This window comes from Pipistrellus kuhlii, unplaced genomic scaffold, assembly GCF_014108245.1.
Source record: "Pipistrellus kuhlii isolate mPipKuh1 unplaced genomic scaffold, mPipKuh1.p scaffold_m20_p_8, whole genome shotgun sequence".
NCBI lineage: Eukaryota > Metazoa > Chordata > Mammalia > Chiroptera > Vespertilionidae > Pipistrellus > Pipistrellus kuhlii.
Window position 1 is genome coordinate 10,179,133 of NW_023425584.1, and position 20,941 is coordinate 10,200,073.

General features: G+C 39.4%; 2 protein-coding genes across 2 annotated transcripts; one reads left to right on the forward strand and one right to left on the reverse strand.

The window, feature by feature from the left end:
- The first annotated feature begins 210 nt into the window (after nucleotides 1-210).
- LOC118710654 (nudC domain-containing protein 2) lies at nucleotides 211-7,762 on the forward strand. Its single transcript, XM_036423220.2, has 4 exons — nucleotides 211-494; nucleotides 2,558-2,606; nucleotides 2,828-2,979; nucleotides 6,887-7,762. Exons 1-4 carry the CDS (start codon nucleotides 306-308, stop codon nucleotides 6,968-6,970), a joined length of 474 nt encoding a protein of 157 aa, XP_036279113.1. The 5' UTR covers nucleotides 211-305; the 3' UTR covers nucleotides 6,971-7,762.
- Nucleotides 7,763-12,527: 4,765 nt separating this feature from the next.
- Nucleotides 12,528-20,194, reverse strand: LOC118710652 (cyclin-G1). The gene is made up of 7 exons (XM_036423218.2): nucleotides 19,954-20,194; nucleotides 18,621-18,884; nucleotides 16,465-16,718; nucleotides 15,652-15,730; nucleotides 15,466-15,564; nucleotides 15,053-15,247; nucleotides 12,528-13,804 (listed from the first exon to the last, which is right to left on the reverse strand). Exons 2-6 carry the CDS (start codon nucleotides 18,882-18,884, stop codon nucleotides 15,056-15,058), a joined length of 888 nt encoding a protein of 295 aa, XP_036279111.1. The 5' UTR covers nucleotides 19,954-20,194; the 3' UTR covers nucleotides 12,528-13,804; nucleotides 15,053-15,055.
- Nucleotides 20,195-20,941: the final 747 nt, after the last annotated feature.

The following is a 20,941-nucleotide window of genomic DNA, read 5'->3' on the forward strand; positions in this document are numbered from 1 at the left end:
CTGTGGCGTCACAAAGGTGCGGCGAGTTCCAGCCTCGCCGGTCCCAACCTGTCCTCTTATCGTTCCCGGAAATGTCAACTTTCCCGGGTTCCAGTTGTTTAGAGTTGGCCCTGCCAGCGTCCTCAGCAGTCAAGGAAAGGGAAATACAAACGCGCTGAGAGCTGAGCTGACATCTCTGCGCATGCGCGGCGACCCGAGCAGGAACCGGGAGCCGAGGAGCCGGGGCGTGGCCAGGGCGTGGAGATTCTGCGCATGCGCCCAGCCCTCGCTCGGTGCCGCGGCCGCGGCCGGGAGCCACCTGGAGCATGTCGGCCCCTTTCGAGGAGCGCAGCGGGGTGGTTCCGTGCGGGACGCCCTGGGGCCAGTGGTATCAGACCCTGGAGGAGGTGTTCATTGAGGTGCAGGTGCCGCCGGGCACCCGCGCCCAGGATATCCGGTGCGACCTGCAGTGCCGGCACGTGGCGCTGGCGGTGGGTGGCCGCGAGATCCTCAAGGTAGCCGCAGGCCGGGATGGCGCCCACGCTCTTCGCGGCCTCCCCGAATCCCCGAGTCCTGGAGCTCCCGGTTTCCGTGGGGAGACTCTGGGAAAGCCGATGGGCTTTTCTGGTTTGGTCTGATAAGGAGTGTTCCCCCCCACCCCCCAGGACTAGTCCTGATGTGACGCGGACATTCGAGGAGCCTATTTTTTCTGGCTTTGTTTCTAAATCCAATGGAACTGCTTCTGTTGTGCCTCGGCGGGTCTTCAGCGGAAACAACTAAACTTTAAGGGAATAAATGTTGATATTTCCAAACACACTCTTCCAGGCGCCGCCCTGAGTCAGCCAGGAGGGATGACAGCGTTGAATGAGACAGATAACGGCACTGGTTATGGCAAGCAGGGGAGCATAATAAAAGTATTGCTACAGGTATTTAGGCAGTTACAGGAAAGTGAAGAAGACACTCAAGGATAAGGACTTCGGCATGAGGGTTCAGAGATGGTGTCAGGTGTTTTTGTTCACCTAAAAATTACAAAAATTCTTCTGCCTGTTTCTAGAGTAATACCCCTTTTATTACCAGGGGCCTTTGGATCTGCGGTCCACTTTTTGCCTGGTGATGCTTTGTAGTTAAAATCAATGAAGTCAAAGCTAGATTCCTGTCTCAGAGTAGCTGCTGCAGATGTTTGATGGCAGTGGGGAAGACGGATGGCATACCTGGTTCTGCCATTTTTGTAGTTTTGAAACCTTGGGCAAAAGATCTTTCAGTGTCTCTAATTTCATCCATAAAGTACAGTGATTATAGTACCATTTTTATAGGACTGTTTTGAGCCATGTGAATGAAGAACTTGGAGTAGTGCTTGGTATGTAATAAGCACACAGGACATGTTAGCGGTTAATTTTTAAAAAAAATATATTTTATTGATTTTTTAGAGAGAGAAAGAGAGGGATAGAGAGTTAGAAACATCGATGAGAAAGACACATCGATCAGCTGCCTCTTGCACAACCAAGGTACATGCCCATGACCGGAATCAAACCCGGGACCCTTCAGTCCACAGGCCAAGGCTCTATCCACAGCCAAACTGGTTTTGGCTAGCAGTTAATTTTCTATTAAAGTGCTTTAAGAAAAGCACCATTGATTGGAAAGACTTTTCTATCAACGTGGACCTAAATGATCTTTCTGAATAGCTTTGCAATCCATAGTTTCCTGAACAGTGGTTTAAGGTTACAATTCAAATTTCTAATTACTTGGGAATTTAGCAATAACTTATTAACTCTAGGATTTCAGGTGTACATTTAGACCACTAGGATTTTTCCCCCCCACAAGTATTGACATGCAAAAGAAAATAGGTATTTGTTAACATGATATTTTCTAAAAACAAATTTGACAAGCAACAAATAAATGGGTTTCAGCATATGCATTCTCCTTTAAACTTACATTTTGCTTTTTACTTAAAACCAGTTTCTGAAGAAAAACAGGAGCTACTAATCTTAGATCTGTAGTATGTGCTAAAGTAATTTGTTAATGCCAATTTGCCCAACAAAGAGAATGAGCCAGTTTGTTTTTTGTTGTTTTTTTTTTTTTTTAGAATGAGCCAGTTGTTAAAAGTTTATTTTAAAAGACACAATTTCTTCTTAATTTCATTAGGAGAGCTCTTATATTTTAATTGATAAACCATTTCAGTTATTTATTTTGTATTTGGTTAATCAGTGATCAGTAATATTTCTTAATCTTCTGAAAATTAAGGATCCCTGATCTTTCTTTAGAGAACCCCATGTTTTCTGTCATAGTAAATATTTCAGGCAGTGTAAACCAGGTTTCATTTCACTTGCTAGGAAGAAACTTAGGGTTGAGCACCTTTCAGTGTGTTGAAATGGTATAAGATTTTATCTCCCTATTCTAAACAAATTAGACAATTTTATGTGACTTAGATAGGAAATTAGGTAAATCTTAAATCATGAAGGATTCCCTTTTGATAAGATCTACATTTCCCTATTTACTAGTACGTCTGCTATTTGATACAAAGTTTATAAAAATTAATGAAATTTCTATATTTTTAGTAATTTATCTGTTTATTTTTCAGGGCAAACTTTTTGATTCTACAATAGCTGATGAGGGAACATGGACTTTGGGTAAGGGTAATCTATAAATCCTAGGGTCTTTCACAAGTTAATTTTGTCTTGGAACTTAGTATGTTTTCCCTCTTGTATTTGGTGCTTTGTTTTTGAAGTTTTGAAAGATATATTAATAGAAATGTATTGAGAGTAAGTTTGTTGTGTCAAGATTACCTAATGTTTTTTGAAAATAGAAAATTTAATGAACTCTAATTTATGATTTCTGTTTGTTTATTTAGAGGACAGAAAAATGGTTCGTATTGTTCTTACAAAGACAAAGAGAGATGCAGCAAATTGTTGGACTTCTCTTCTAGAATCTGAATATGCAGCTGATCCTTGGGTGCAAGACCAAATGCAGAGAAAACTTACATTAGAGAGATTCCAGAAAGAAGTAAGTCAGATAAATGTATGTGTATGTATAAACATCTTAGAAACAATAATTATTTTTGGAAATTAAAACTCATGAGGTTATAAAATTATAAAAGTTCTGTAGAGGAATTTTAAAAGTTAAATGCTTAGAAAAATGACCTTTTAATGCATGGATTTTTTTTAAAGATTTTTTTGATAATTTATACTACCATGACTTCTAAGTTTAAAATTTAGTTAATGTGTACAGTAATGGCTGAATAATCTCATAAAACTCAATCAATATAGTCTTACATAGTACAAAAAAGTGAAGGCCTCTTCATCAACATCTCTGCTTTTCATGCCTCTGTCTCAGTCTCATCTCATCAATATATTGGCTTGTTTTGTTTTAACATAAATGGAGACTCACACTGTTTATTGTTTGTATTTCTTTTTTAATAATACATCTTGGTTCTCTTTCTCTATTAGTACACATAGAAAAAACTCACTTCTTTAACTCTTCAGGGTATTTTCTAGTTTGTAATATTTAGCTATTCCCATTTGATAAGATTTAGATTTCCCTATTTACTGATATGTCTGCTATTTGAAACAAAGTTTATGCTGTCATCTCTGAAACTATTCAAACATTCAAACGTATATCTTTAGCTTAGACTTTTCTCTTGAATTTTGGACTCATAACCAATTGCCTATTCAATATCTCCATTTGGCTAGCAAACATTAAAGTCAGTACGTCCAACATGGGATTTCTAACCTTTCTCTCACATATGTTCTACCTCTAAGCTTCTCATCTCAGTTGATGGACATGAGTTTTCAAATAAAAGTATGTACACACACACACACACACACACACACACACACGCACGCTAGAGGCCTGGTTCACCGGATTTGTGCACTGGTGGGGACATGGCCTGCGGGGATCAGCCCATCGTTGGAGCACTGCTCGTCCCAGTCAGTTGAGCAGCACTCCCACTGTGGGAGCACACTGACCAACAGGGGGCACCTCTTGTATTGAGTGTGGTGGTCAGAGCACGTCATAGTGATTGGTTGACTGGTTGTTTTATACACACACACACACACACACACACACACACACATTTATCTACATATATGTGTATATATACACTTACATGTATGGTAAATATGTATGTAAATATGTATGGGGCCGTGATCAGATAGAGTGTCAGCCCGGGGGACTGAAGGATCCCGCTTCGATTCTGGTCAAGGGCATGTTCCTTGATTGTAGGCTCCCATGTCGATCCCAGACTGCGGTACGTGCAGAAGGCAACCAAACAATGTGACTATTTCTCTCTCTGTGTCCCCCTCCCTTCTACTCTCTCTAAAAAATCAATGGAAATGTATACTCAGGTGAGGATTAAAGAAAAAGGGATGTGAGGCCGAAGTCGGTTTGGCTCAGTGGATAGAGCGTCAGCCTGCGGACTGAAGGGTCCCAGGTTTGATTCCGGTCAAGGGCATGTACCTTCGTTGCGGGCACATCCCCAGTAGGGGGTGTGCAAGAGGCAGCTGATCGATGATTCTCTCGTATCGATGTTTCTAACTCTCTATCCCTCTTTCTTCCTCTCTGTAAAAAATCAATAAAATATATTTTAAAAAAAGAAAAGAAAAAGAAAAAGGGATGTGAGGAGTCATCCTCCATTCCTGTCTGTCTCTTATACCCTATCCATTTTGTCAGGAAATCTTAGTGGTACTACCACTGCCACCCTTAATGGGACTACCTCTAATGTCTTGTCTAGATTATTTTAATAACCTAATTGTTCTCTTCACTTCTATCTTTGCAAAGCTACAGTACTGTCAAAATAGTAGAGTAGTTCTTTTAAAATGCAAGTCAGATTACAGTACTTCTCTTATCAGAACTTGTTCACTCTAGTTAAGATAAGGTCTCTTAAAGGGCTCCATCTGATCTGGCCTTCTATGATCTCCCTGATCTCTTCTCTTAATGCTGTTCCCCGTGGTCATTCTGCTCTAGCCACACAGGCCATTTTGCTGTTCCTTAAACATGTCAGGCCATTTCTTTTCTGTCATTTTCTTTTGCTAAAGCTTGGCTAACTTCACAGTTTTCAAGTCATTACTCATGAGTATTCTTTGAGTTTTGACCATTCTGTTTAAATACTGTAACTTCTTCATTTCCCTTATTCTGTCTTACTTTTCTTTTTTTTCTAGCAGTTGCTCTACTTGGGTATTTTTTCCTATCTTGTCTTCTAGCTCACTGATGGCGGTCCTCTGCTTCTTCTAGTCTACTCTTGATGCTTTCTATTGAGTTCTTTATAGCAGCGATGTCATTTTTCATTTTTCTTGATTCTTCTTCATTTCCTCTTGGTTCTTACACATATTGTTGAATTTGTCTTCCATTCTTTTCATCCACCTTATGACCATTTCTCTGAATTTTTTCTCTGACAGGTTGCTTGCCTCCATTTAATTTACTTCCTTTTCTGATGATGCCTGTTTTTCTTTCATATGTGTGCTGTTTCTTTGTTTCCCCATGTTCTATCTTCTCCAAGTGTCTGGTTATGTAGTTCTCTCTCTCCTGCTCCCAGGTGAAATCTGACCTTTTCATGGTGCAGTGTAGAGCTCCTCTGAATAAGTGTGCTTACGCCACTTGGGAACCGGTGTTCTCAGGTTCACAGCTGTTTGGTGTGTGCCATAGTTGTAGACTCCCCGGGCTTTTCAGGCTCCTGATAATATCCACTTTTCCTTCAAGATGGCACGGTCTCTGGTTTCGAGCTGATTGCTCCGGGAGGGAACCCAGCAGCAGTGGGGGCTGCCTGGTCAGGGGAACCCCGTCCGACAGTCCCCTATAGTCTCCTGGATTATAGCTGTTCCTCAACTCACCAACAAACTCTCCCCATGCCACCACACACTCTCCCGTTGTTTTCTCAGTCACACACTACCTTGCAGTCTGCCTTCCCATCGGCAGCTATCTTCCTTCTCCTGCCTACTTTTTTTTTTTTTCTATAGTACTTACCAACTTTTAACATACTAAATACCAACTCTTAATACACTAGATCAGGGGCCTGCAAACTGGCTCATAGGTCAAGTCCAGCTTGTTTTGGAAGTAAAGTTTTATTGAAACACTGCTATGCTCATTTGTTTGTGTATTGTCTTTCATAAGAGCAACAGTAAAATTGAGTAGTTAGGACTGAGATTATATGGTCTTCAAAGCCTAACATATTTACTACCTGGCTCTTTACAGAAAAGTTTGCTGACTTCTGCACTAGATAACTTAATGGTTTATTATTTGTGTCTTGTTAGAGTGTAAGCTCCACTGAAGCAGGGATCTTTGACTATTTGTTTACTCTTGAATTCTACATGCCTCTAATAGTGTCTTCCAAACACTAGAAACTCAATAAATGTTTGTTGAAATGAAATGTCCTGCGAAAGACTAAAGCCTGGGGTAATGCTTACTTCATAGGATTTGAAGCTTCCTCATGAGGATTAACTGTTAATATATGTATAGCTCTTAGAACCCATATAGCAAGGTCTCAAAGAATGCTATTAAAACCTGTTTGGACACTGATACTAAATTGTTAAAAAAAAAAGAAAAAAAAATCTTTTTTTTAATCCTATGTATTTCATCCTATTTGTCTCCTTTTTGCTAAATATATATATATATATACACACACACACACACACACATATTTTAAACAGTCTCAAATGTGTTTGTCCATACACTTGTAAACATTGTAATACCCATATTGGATCTTCTAAATATTTGTAAGTCTGAACATTATAAAATTATAGTTTTAAGTTTTATTTTGGTGATTACAATGCAGTTTGGTACATATATACATGTTTATTGGCTATTTAGATTTCCATTTTTCTCACCTGCCAGTTCAAGTCTTTTTATCAATTTCCTTTGAAGTTACTTATAGTTTTCTTCATGAGTTTTATCAAATATTGTTGTTCATATCTTTTAGAATCCTGGTTTTGACTTCAGTGGAGCAGAAATCTCAGGAAACTACACTAAAGGTGGACCAGATTTCTCAAATCTGGAGAAATAACTGCTATTTTTTTGCTGCATTTTGTGGACTCTAGCAGATGTTACCAGCTTGATCAAAGGAACAAATTACATGGTGGAAGAAAAGTGTGGATGGCTATAGTTAACACATTGCAAAATATATTTAAGTATGGTTCTAAAAATTGCATTCAAATATTATTTACATAGGAAACCTCTTAAATACTTTGGTAGCTATTAATATATGGTAACTGTTTTTGGACTTGGTTTTGCTCAGCATGAAGTTTCATATGATGCATTTTGCTAATTTCATATTAACCTATATTTTTAATACAAAAAAGTTAGGGAATAGATCATCATGAAAAGATAGGGTGCCTTCAGGGAAAATTAATTTTTTTTCTTCTAAGAAGTGTGATGCAGGAGTAATGTTCAGTAAACTTTTTAATATAGGAATTGTGTACCCTTTTGGCTAAGTATACCAGTCTATACAAGGAAACTATATTAATGAAAACAACTTTAGGAAAGAAAAAAATCCACAAGTATATTCTAAGTAAGTTAACTTTAAGAGTTAATGAAAACCTCTGAATTAGTATATTATTTCTTGAGAGATCTCTTTATTCAAGAAACTTAAAAGTAGTAAACCTCAAAGTAGGAATGGATTAATACAAAAAGATATTTGGTGAAGTATGATTATTGGGCATATATATTGTTAGCACCATAAAACAAATTATGGTCAATGATTATAAATCAGTGACATAATTTTGATCTTCAGTGATCCAGGCATAGAAGGAAGAATTGTCTTGAAATTTTATTTCATTCTTTTTTATCTCTTTTTATATATAAAAAATATTAAAACAATCTCAAATATATAGAATAGTTACAAATAAAGAACATAGAATTGTGTTTTTTCCCCTCAACCAGTTTGTGTAAATTGATGACATGATGCCCAATTACCTCTTTGTACCTTAGTCTGTATTTCCTTGAATACACACAGTCATGTATTTCCTTACATAATTCAATACAACCTTTAAAAGCAGGAAATAAGCATTGGCACATTACAACTGTCCAATTCTCAGACCTTCATTCCTTTCAAGTTCAATTGTCCCAGTGTCTTTTATATTTATAGCAAAGGTGTACAGTCAGAATCATGCTTTCCCTTTAGATGTCACTTGTCAACTGTGCTTAAATTTGGAAGAAGTACTCATTTTTCCCTTGACTTTTACAACCTTGGCACTTTTGAAGATTACAGACTATTTTTTTACAACATTCCTCAATTCGAATTTTGTCTGATATTTCTTCATTAGGATCAGGTTTTGCATCTTTGGCAGGAATGTTAAAGAAGTGATGCTGTGTTTTTATTGCATCCTACCATGAGTTAATTTTAATTTGTTCTTTTTCTGATGGTGATTACTTAGATCACTGTTCAAGTGGTATCCGTTAGTTTTCTCCATTGTAAAGTTTCTCTCTTTATGTGTATAATTGAGTACTTTGTGGAGGTTAGTTTCAAATTATCTTGTTTCTTATCAAACTTTTATTGATATCTTTGTGAACTCATTATTTCCTACTTTATTCAGCAGGTTAAAACCTATTGTTCCCATTACTTTGATTCTCAAAATTTTTCTAAATTTGGCCAGTACCAGACTATTGTAGGTGGCTTCTATGTCCTTTTGACATGTCCCCATCATTATCTGAGCAATTTCTTAATCTGTCACAAGGCGTATGAGGCTTATTATGCTTTCTCTGCCCGAGCCCAGAATTAGCAATTTTTCCACGGAATTTTGGTTTTCATTCATGGTTTTTAGAAGTGTGCAATTACTGTTGATGTGTGTATAGTGCATACATTTACATCTATATTTATATGTATTGAAAACCATGTGTGCATACTTGGTTTTTAGTAAAGTCACTTTCATTTTTAATCTCTTATGATCATTTTTGTTTTCTCTGTAACTCCTTTCGACAACAGTGAGAAACCTGATTCTATTATCCTTAATGTATTTGGTTCCCTATTCTAGGCTATGTTGCTATGAATGAATGCCTTCTCTTACTGTATTTAGGCTCCAGTACCCTATGCCAAGCAATGATGTCCTCACCCGGGACCCTAACCCTCCACACTGGGCCACTGCAGCCCAGCCACGCCCTATGTTCATGTTACCTAATAACTTTAGGAAAGAAATTCCGGGGAAGAAGCTTTTTTCTTTTAATTGGCTTCTTATTTTAACATTTTGAAAATATTTTATAATTTGAATAAACATAAAGTAAAATGAACTTTTTTGTTGGTAATTTTGTGAATTTTAATATGTAGAAATATGTACTTCCAAAATCAGGAGATTGAGCAGTTCAGTCACAAAATGCCTTCATGCTAGATTTGTCTTTTTAACAAGATTATGTAACTGGAATCATGTGCTTTTTTAAAAACAGCTTTATTGAGATAAAATTTATTTTACCCATTTAAAGTGTGTAATTCAATGGCTTTTAGTATACTCACGTATTCAACCATCATCAAGGTCCATTTTCATTTTCATTGCCTGAAAATGAAACCCCTTTTATTGTAGCTATCATCCTCCCCACAGTTCCTGACTTAAGCAACCACTAATTTACTTTCCATTTCATAGATTTCCCTGTTCTGAACATTATGAAATAACTGGAGGCCCAGTGCACGAATTCAAGCACGGGTGGGATCCCTTGGTCTGGCTGGTGATCGGAGCCGATTGGGGTCATGGGAGGTTGGCTGGTGGGGGGAGGGGCCACAGAAGGTTGCCCAGCCGCCCCAATTGGGGCTGATGGGACCGGCCAGGTGTGGGGAGGACCATAGGAGGTTTGGCTGGCGGGGGGCGGGGAGGAGGAACTGTGGGAAGCTGGCTGGTTACGGGGAGGGGTCGAGGGAAGTTGGCCAACCCAATCAGGGTCATCAGATTGGGAGGGATTGCAGGGGAGGAGCCACGGGTGGTTGGCTGTGGGAGTGCACTGACCACCAGCGGGCAGCTCCTGCATTGAGTGTCTGCCCCTAGTAGTCAGTGTGTCATAGCGACCAGTCAACCAGTTATTTGGTCGCTTAGGCTTTTACTAGTAGTCCTGCGCAAGAATCCATGCACCAGTAGGTCGCTGCTGCCCTCCTATAGCTCTCTGCCTCCTGCTTGCTTGTTGCCCTGCCCTGTCCTGTAGCTCTCCACTGCCCACATGTAGTTCGCTACCCTACCCTTCTGCAGATCCATGATCCGGTTGTTACGTGGTCGGTCTTTATGCCTCATGGTAAAATGGATAATTAGCATATTCCTCTTATTATATAGGATATATAAAAGCCTAAGCAACTATTACAACCAAATGACCAGTCGACCAGTTTTGACCAGTCATATATTGTACATGCACTGACCATCTGGTGGCTGATGGTCAATGCAGGAGTGGCCCCCTGGTGGTCAGTGAGCTGCCACAGTCAACCTCCATGGCCTCTCCCCCTGGCTGGCCGGCTGGGCCCCATCAGCTCCTGTTGCTAAACCATTTGTAGAGACCTGCTTCTGGGTTGGAGTTTCATACATAGCAGAGCAGCTCCCTTGTTGTGAACTATTGAAAGTCAGCCCTTGACACAAATGTTTGTCTCCCATCCTCTTCCCCCAGGGCTGCAAGCCCACTAAGGTGATAGCCGTGGTGAGAGTAGGAGGAGAGGGATGAGGCGGGGAACTGCCTCCTCTCCCTTCCCTGGGGGCCACCTGCCTGCCATGGTGTTGGTGAGGGAAGAGGGGGTAAGGAGGGGAATCATGTGGTAGGGCACCGACAGCAGTGTCCAGCGTCCGTTCCTTCTGCACCCGGCCTAGCAGCTCTTGCCTCCTCTCTCAACCCCACCGGGGCCTTTGGGCCCAGGCCGGGACAGGGAACTGGGGGTGGGTGGTAGCAAACACAGCCCCTTTCTTAGGGGGGCTGAGGCCTGGCTCCCTCCTTGGGGACCAGTGGCCAACCTCCTGAGGTCCCCCCTACTCCATCCCCTGCTACCAGCCAACCTCCCATGGTCCCCCCTCCTCCGTGCATGAATTCGTGCACTGGGCCTTCCAGTATATAAATAATATGTGGTCTTTTTTTCCTTAGCATAATGTTTTAAAGGATTTCCACATTATATGCCAGTGCTTCAATTAAAAAAAAAAAAAGATATTCTTACTGAATGTTTTAGAGGATGGGAGAAAAACATCAGTGTGAAAGCAAAACATCAATTAGCTGCTTCCTCCACACACCCTACCAGTTCATTGTACAATAAATTGGGATAACTTCATACATTTTAGAGGATTACATGAGATGATTCATATAAAATATCTGGCAATAGTATCCGATAGTAAAATTATTGCTAACCACAGATATTAGATCAGAAATGTTTAATTGTTTAGATAGTAGGTAGCTGAATTAGAAATACAGATAAGGTGCAAGTAACCTTTTTAAAAATAACACTTGTGAAAAGAGAGCTTATTGAATATCTAATCTGAGTAGAGTGCAAAAGGGGACATTTTAAGTTTTTCTTTCATCAGTAATCCCTTTTAGTGTCTACTTTGGTTTAATTAAACATGAACAGTTCAAAATTACCGTATTTTTCGGACCATAAGACGCACTTTTCCCCCCCCAGAAGTGGGGGGGAAAAGTCCCTGCGTCTTATGGTCCAAATATAGCCTACACATATACTTTAAAAAAAAGTTTTTTTACTTGCCCGGCTCTGTGTGGTCTCTGTGTGCTTGCCCGGCTCTAAAATGGTTCTAAATGCTGCTGTTTACTTTACAGGGTTGATTACATGTGTTTATGACTGTGATGTTGGGTTTTAATGCACATAAAATATTTTAGGACACTATTTGTTTCAGAATCTTTTTTTCTTCATTTCCCTTCTCTAAAAACTGGTGCATCTTATGGTCCAGTGCGTCTTATGGTCCGAAAAATATGGTACATATTGTTTTAGTTCAACAATAACCAGTTGATCTAACACAATACTTGGCAGTTTACTGCCACTATCTGGAATACTGTTTAATTAGGTAAAGAGGGTTTACACAAAACTTTAGGTGGGCTGAATCTAAGGGTGGAAGTTGTATTAAGGATATCCACAGTAGTGATTAATCCAAATGATAAAAATAACCACAGTGCAAAAAATCAATTTTTAAGCACATTAAGCATATTTATCATCGTCTACTTCAGAAAACCATTAGAGTAAAAGCTTCAAGTAAATAATGGCCATACTATTAAAGAGATTTTTTTTCTGCTACCATACATCTTACTTCAGTGCTAACTAAATAGACTGAGTAGAACCCTAGCTGGTGTTGATCAGTGGTTAGAGCATTGGCCCTGGGCACCACAGGGTCACGGGTTTGATTCCTGGTCAAGGGCATGTGCGCCAGTTGCAGGTTCTACCCCTGCCTGGTCATTTGTGTGCAGGAGGCAACCAATCAACATGTCTCATGTTTCTCTCCTCTCTCTATTCCTTCCACTCTCTCTAAAAATCAATGGAGAAAGTATCCTCTGGTGAGGATTTCAAAAATAGACTAAGTAGAGATAGCTTTTTATTGTGGTTCTGCCATCACATTGCCAAAATACTTTGTTGAATCAGAAGAGACAAATTAGAAAACCACCCAGCAAAGCCATGCATTTCAATCACTTTATTGAAATGTATATCAATGCATCGCAATAATTTTATTGAAATGTATATTCCTTAGTACTAAAACATAATGGTAGTTGGTTAGGTTACCTCTGCAAACTCAGAATTAACATGGATGCAATTAAAATATTGAAATGTATCAGCCTTTTGGGAAAAATGAAAAGTTATCTACAAAACATACTCTTTACAAAAGTATGAGATATACCGTGGTTCTTTGGTTTATTTTCCAGTGCATATTTATCCATAACATGATGTCAACATCGGGTACAATCATCTTGGATGGACTCAGGCTACACATTGCACTGAGTGGTTTCTAACACTTTTAACATTGTAGATCTCCTTATATTCACTGACTTACTAGCAAGTCCTGAACACTTATCTCAGCGACCTCATGATTATAAAGATGAGTATTTTTTCAAGACCTTCTGTTGGCACAGTTGGGAAAATGAGTAAAAGTATATTCCCTTCATTTTAAACAGAATTGTAAATTGAAGCAATGGCAGTTTTATAAAAACAGTCCTTAATAAAAACTTCTGGAGTGTTAAATCAAGTTTTCAGAGTGATGTTAATTTGAGTCACTAGTACAGTAAAACAAATTTTCTCAATGTGACTATTAATATATTGAAGCAGATTTTGCATAAAAACTTTTTTTCCCTGGACACAAACATTACCTGTCTTATAATAAAAATGTTAAAAAAGAATACTCCAATATTAACAGGTATGTAGTTTTGTTTTATATAAAATGTGAATGTAATTCCTATGTAGCAATCAAGTCCACATCTCTGGATAATCTATTACTTGTATTATGGGTGTTAAGAAACCATATACACTGCCTAAAATAGTGACCCTTATAATGTCTTAAAAGTGCATTTGTGAGATATTGGTTCTGATGTAAACCTCATAATTTAAAATTTAAATTAAGTAGGTCACCATTTTTAATACCTCCTAAATATACTGACCCAATACAGAAAGTTGGATCAATGTTAGAAATAAAGATTCACAGTGTACCTTCCCAGACTCTTCTTTAACATTTCACATTATGGACTTGGCTTTGTTTGTATGCCTCAGCTGAATTCAAATTTAAGCATAATTCCACTGTAGCATAATGTTAATTAGGCAGTTTTCCCAAATCTGAGAACATAAATGCTAATCCAGTTATGCTGTTTTGAGGATTCACAGCTTAAATCCACTCTAACAGTATGGAATCCATCCTTCAGGATTGTGGCGAAAGGCTTCAGAGGAGTTTTTGTTGCTGTAATAATCCTAAACAAACAAAAAATCAAGTTATCAGAAGTTTGCTAAACATAAATACTGTTAAAAATGACTTACTGCTCATATCTAAAATTCATAATCATGTCACACGTAGGTGTGTTACATGTTAACCTTGACTTTTGAATAGAAAAAAAATTACAGTGAGTTATATTTAGAAGGCAAGAATATATGTTAGTGACAGGTATGCAACTACTTTCCAGGGTTCCAAATGCTATAGCAATGATACAAACTATAGTGTAACCTGCTGGTTTCCAAACACCCAATGTGAAGACTATCTGGCATAACGTTTTCTTTAAATACAACATCCAAGACCATACTGATTTTGCAGATAAGGTAATCTCAAACTAGTTAATATATGGTTCAAACTTTTGGTCCTATTGTCCTACTCAGACTTGTATAACTTTATTTATTTATTTTAAATATATTTTATTGATTTTTCACAGAGAGGAAGGGAGAGAGATACAGAGTTAGAAACATCAATGAGAGAGAGTCATCAATCAGCTGCCTCTTGTAACCCCGCCCCCCACCTCCCGGGATGTGCCCGCAACCCAGGTACATGCCCTTGACCGGAATCGAACCTGGGACCTTTCAGTCCGCAGGCCGACGCTCTATCCACCGAGCCAAACCGGTTTCGGCAGCCTTGTATAACTTTAAATGAGCCAGAGTTTGAGTCCATATAAAGCAAAATGAATGATGTTCAATTAAAAATTATCATTTTAGTGCTTTTTTAAAAGTTATTTTTTAAAAATAGATTTTTATAGACTTCAGAGAGCAAGGGAGAGGGATAGATAGAAACATCAATGATGAGAGAGTCATTGATCGGCTGCCTCCTGCACATTGGGAATTGAGCCCACAACCCGGGCATGTGCCCTGACTTGGAATTGAACCGTGACCTTTCTTGATTCCTAGGTAGATGCTCAACCACTGAGCTAGGCTGACCGAGCTACTTTTAAAATTCCAATTATTCAACAGGATACTGTTTTCTAAGCTGATAATTTAATGAAATAGCTAAATTGCATATCAAAAGTTGGCTATTTCCTTATTGTTATGGTGTTGTGCCTTAAATGTAGTTATGCCCTAAAATATTAGCTGACTAGATCAGTTAAGTCATTTTCCTCTGTTAGTCCAACTCCATTTTTGTTTGGAAAATAATTCAAATTTTAATTCTTGAATTATAGAAGAAAATTGTAGCATTAGAAAATTTCTCTATTATGGGAAATAACTATGAACCCAATTTACCAATTAAGGAACCGTTTCAGGAATTGTTGGAAGGTGGGTTATTCTGTAGTAACTATGCTTCAATTGCCGTGCAGTTCGCCCAGAAACAATCCATTTCAACTTCTGAACATTTGGTTTGGAGCACTTGTTTGATGAATATTCAGTTAAACACTTGGATACGAGCTCTTGCCAGAAGGTCAAATCTCTGCCATTTATCTGTGCATAAATTTTTAAAAATTATTACTTAATTATAAGTTCTAATGTATTTTACTACAGTAATACTTGTAATCTTATTAACATGTGTCTTTCCTTGTCAAAATATTTGAAGATAAGCTACTTAAGTTTCAAACACATGATGTCTCATTTTAGTTCAGGAGACAGTACAAGTGGATTAATTTCCTTTACAGCTGTTAACAGGAATGACCTTGACATACCTTGGAATGTTTCTGAAGACATTCTACGATTTCTGTTAACTCTACACACTTCTGTGCTTGGATCTCCAATGCAATGATAGACAATGCCAACACAGAAGGCTAAAAGAAAAAAAAAAATTAAGGTAAATGTTGACTATAAAAACAAGTTGACTATAAATGGGTTTACTCTCTATATAAAATATTTACCCTTGCTTTAGAAAATAGGATCCTGCAGTGGCATGCCTTAAGTTGAGCTTCTAATCTTTCAAAATTAAGGCTATTCCTCCTTTAAAAAGAAAAAAAGATTAATTGTACATAGATAATTTTACATCTAGTCAAAAGTCAAATTTTTAGAAAGACACAAGTCAATTATTTTAAAGTTTAAGTTTATACACACAGAAAATAAATTATTTGAAGTAAACAATTCCTTTTCCTTCAGAGACATGAACTCCTAAGGATAAGTAGTAACTCCTTAAGGATAGCAAACATAAATTTTAAGTCATTTGAGCCAAAAAATTAAAAAGTATCATGCCATAACTAACAAGGTTTCTTTTTATCATTTTTAATTTTAAAAAAAAAATCTTTATTGTTTAAAGTATTACAGATGTCCACGTTTTCCCCCATTGACCCCTTTTAGTCCGAACCAATCTCCTGCCCCAGGCCTTCACTATGGTTTCTTTGGATTTTAATAAATCTATTTCTGCATCTACTGAAGTTCCTTTTTCCAGTTACGTATCTGTGTTAGATACATACCTACTAGGTTCTATAAATTAACTAGTCTATAAATGAAAAATGAAATATAAATAAGAGGTGAAATATCCTTTCGTCTCAAGAATTAGCCTTCACATACTTCCAGAGGCTATTGACAACTGAGTCTCATTTCTGCTGGACAGTGAAGTGAAATCCAAGGAGCTGCAGGTCCTTTGATAGGAATTCTCCCAGGATATTGATTTATAGCATTATTCAGACAATAACATTCTAATGTCCAAATAGCCTTGGTTTAAGACAAAGATTCCATACCTTTCAAATGGCAAGTTCTCTTGAATGAGTAAATAATAGAGTTGCAGAAATTGAAAGGCAGTAGTAGCTTTCACTTTCCAACACACTTTCTCCAACACAATCTTCTCCATCCTCATCAGGTCTGAAACTGTGAACCTGTACTGGCTTATTCGGATCAAGTCACTTGCCAATGGGACATTCCTTTCCTCTTCTATTGATTTTACAGCCAGGTAGAAGCAGCTTAGTCCAACACACCCAAGGTGCTTGGGCTGTACCTAAAAAGATAAGTCCATACCTTTACCTTACTTCAATTAAAAAAAAAGAAGAAGAGATAATCTAGAACTCAGACCCATCATTATGAAAATGAACCTTTGAGGTATATTTGTCAACTCTGAAGGAAGTAACAAGTCAATACTTTGCACCCGACTTGGAACCAAATTTGAAGTAACTGGACTAAGTTGCAATATAATGTTTGGGTTCAGCAAAAAAATAAATAAATAAAAAATAAAAAATTAAAAAAATTTAAATCACTATAGAACTAACTATAGGTGCTCTGTTATAGTTGGACTAAATAACTGGTCAAAGGCTTAGATGAGAACTGAAACACCTTATAGCTTACACACAAAATTTCTTTCCAGAATGTTGTGTTTTCCCAAGCTGGTGTCTCTATAGTAACACCTGTTTAAAACACTATAGCACATAACTTTCACTTTGCCTGTAAAACTCTGCTATCAAGCTTTTTATTTATTCATCACCTGAATGTCCACAATGTGAGACAAATTCTCTCCACTCTTAAGCTGTAGCTCAAATACAATTTTAAGAAGCCTTTACCAGTGTTTGTAACTATCTTTTTTTTATTTTATATTTCTTTAGCAGTATAATGTATTTACTTTTCTTATTAAACCTTCTTCTGTATGATAGTGCAAACATTCTCATATAAAACTATATAATTTACTTAAGAGATAGATGTATATACTCATCTGTGCAATATTTATAGATGCAAAGATGATGCTTGCACATTCTGTCTAAAGAGTTGCATAATTAACCTATTCAACAAATTTCTTGAGCCTTCCAATTCAACAAATACATTATTGAGTTCCTTCTCTATAGGATACATTGTGTTAGGTATCGAGAACTAAAAGATGAGTTATATAGCCTTAAATTTACCAGATTATCTCATTATCTACCAATTACCATGGGCACACAGAGAAGGCAGATGTATTTTTAACAGCTAAGTTAGCTCTGAAAGACAAACAGACATCCTGCTTATCCAAATATAGTGAAATAATTATGTAAACACTGCTCCATCAGAAGATACTCTACTATATGTAAGCAGATGCTAGAAATTCCAAACTTAAGCAAGACTTGAGTATGTCTAAGGCTAAAACAAGTATGACTCTCTCTCTATATATATGAGTGGAGATCAATATACTTTATTGACCAGGTGATTGATAACATCAGAAAAAATGAGGAAACCCCTCTCCCATCTCTAATTATTAACCACAACCTAGCATTCTGATGCTAACACATTTTTTTAAATAAAATAAAATAAGTGAAAACATCCAACCTGCCAAGAAAGATTTTCAAAAACAATAGCCAACTCTCCTACTGGGAGACTGCAATTAATGATTTGATATTAGACTATGTTTCAGTGTCAGAAGTTAAAACTAAGAATGCATTGCTCTTGATTATATATACATACATACATATATATATGTATGTATATATAATCAAGAGCAATGCATTCTTTTATATATATATATATATATATATATATATATATATATATATATATATATATATATTCATCAGTGCTGTAGTACAGAAAATGATGCTTGGGCTACCTGCTGAAAATAAAAAAGGTCAAGTTTATGAATACCAGCCCAAAGCTAGCCATTCCATCTCTAAAACATTGAGCAAAACTAAGAAACACTCAGGGTGGCCCTGGCTGGGTGGCTCAGTTGGTTGGAACATTGTCCCATACACCAAAAGGTTGTGGATTCAATTCCTGGTCAGGGCACACACCTTGTTTGTGGGTTTGATTCGTGGTCTAGGCACGTATGGGAGACAACTGATCCATGTTTCTCTCTGTCTTTCTCTAAAATCATTAACATATCCTCGGGCGAGAATAATAATAATAAAAAAGAAGCAGGGTGATGTAGTAGCTTTAAACATACCTTCATTTTGGACAGGAACCTGTCCAGTAAATTCACAGCTAGAGAAAACGTCTCTGTGTCGAAGCCAAAGAACTGAGTTAGACTCAGGAGATCCTTCACTTCAAAGTCCCTGAGCCTCGCGGTCATCCTGAGGCCCTTGTCGTAAGCAGATTCAATGAGTCTCAGGCCGCAGACCTTTGGCTGGCATTTCGGCTCCTGTTCCAACAGGGCGTTCAGCTGGTGGAGCAGTTTCTGAGAGATGGTTGTTGTGAGGACCTCTATCATCTAAATATAGAACAAAGCCCAGAGAGGATAAAAATAGCCCTTCCCGCACTGCACTGGGCCAAGTGCTTGATAACATACCTTTCCCCTCCCCCGGTGCTGCTAGTGAATCCAAGTCACTGCAATTTTAAAATATTGCAAACCTTCCAAGAAATACTTACTCAAGCCAGTCACTGTCAAGGGAGAACTAGGAGTTGTTAAGACAAGACACCAACACTTTGAAATCCTGCCACATGTTAACAATGGGAAACTGTTCATGTTAGATCATTTCTCTTAGTCCTTAGCTCCTCATCTGTAAAGTGGATATGAGGTTATTGTTACCTCCCTCCCTGACTTGTGTAGAAATACAGGAGGTCACCTGGGTATAGAGCGCAGCATGTCCAGTAGGTGCCTAATCCACACTGGACAGTATGCATGGCCTTATTTCTACGTCTGTAAAATGAGGCAGTAATAATCTCTCTGGCTGTGAAGATTAAATAAGACGATTCATGCAGCATTTAGCCCGGCGCCTGGCACTCGGTGCTCAGTGACTGGGAACTTTTCTTGGTGTTGGGAAAGGAAGCGTAAAGCGTGTTCTAGGGGCACAGAGGGAGCGGGAGGCAAGAGGAAACTGGTGGGAGTTTTCTAAATGAATACACTGAAGTGGATGGACACTTTTTATTGCTTTATGAATATTGCACGTGTGTGTCCCAGACATCACGCTAAGTCTTGGACTCACAGAATATAATAAGGTCCCGCTCCCTACACATCGGAATGACAGGAATGCAGGAGACCTTTAGCGCTGGGTTAGGGAAGCGGGGCGCGCGGATGAGGAGCCACTAACTTGATGGGTTCAACTCTTCCCTCTCCCCCAGGCTGGTCCCTGGGACCCCAAAGCCCGCTTTGACACTTCAGAGACCAAGTGGGACCTGGCCCCGCCCCTGCGGGCTGGGACTCGCCCGGACTTGTTGCTTCCAGCAGCGGACTAGCTAACCCAGGGGAAGGAAGGTCGCGGGCCGGACTCCCCCCTAGCCCCGTGCTCCAGCCTCGCTCCCTCCCCGCCCGCTCTGCCCGCCCCGCAGCCCCAGCTCACCCTGATCGCGAATGAACGCCGCTCCTTCGCCGCGATCTCCCCTCCCCGGGCCTGCCCGCGCCTCCGCCCACGATGTCCGATCCGAGGAGTCCTAGAGGCGAGGGGGCTCGCGGGCCAGAGGGGGCCGGCCCGGGGACGGGGGGCTGTCCCGGGGTGGAGGTCTCCGCAGCGCCGCCCAGACGACACTGCCCTCCTCAGGGTCAGCGTGGAGCCGAAGGGACCGGGACGGGCCTCCCTCCCGAGGAGATATATGGGAGGGCGGGGCCTTTCTGCCAGAAACGGGGCGCCGTGCCGCCGCTCATTGGTGCAGTGCCTCTGATGGACGGCCCGCGCGGACCACAGAGGACGGGCCTGCAGAGAGGAGGCAGAGTCTCCGCCCCCCCCGGAGGCCACGCCCCTCCCGCCTGGTGTCTCTTATTGGGAGGACGGTCCCATGTGTCTTCAATGAAGAGGAGGGCGGAGGAACCAATCCTGGCCCGGGTCAGGTGTCTGCGGGTGGCCCGATTGGCTAGAATGCCCTTCCAGAATGGACTGGGACTTGCTGGTCCTTGTGGTTTAGCAGAGCGGGTCTCCCCCCTCCTTCTGAAAGTACCTTGGCTGGGTACCAAAAAACAAAAAAGTAAAGTCTGTGTTTTCATTTCAAATGCAGAGGTGGTGGGTTTTTTATGGGCTAGTTTATTCAAGTCCAGACGTTTCTCTTGGGGAGCTTTGGAAATCAAGGGATCCTTGTCTTAGTTTGCTTTTTTCTGAATCCTTGGTCAAAGAGTTGGAGCTGGGCTACATACATTCTCAGTCTTCTACCGATTTTCTGAATTTGATGTTTTTAGCCAATTGAAATAGAAAAGTTGGTAGTTTTTCAACAGCTTAACATGAAAAGCCATGGTTGGCTCTTAAGAGGAATACATGGGCAAAAATAATGGTAGTGACTATGAATCTCAGTTCACAGGTCTGTGTGTGAAGCGTTATTGTTCTTTTTATTAACTGTAAG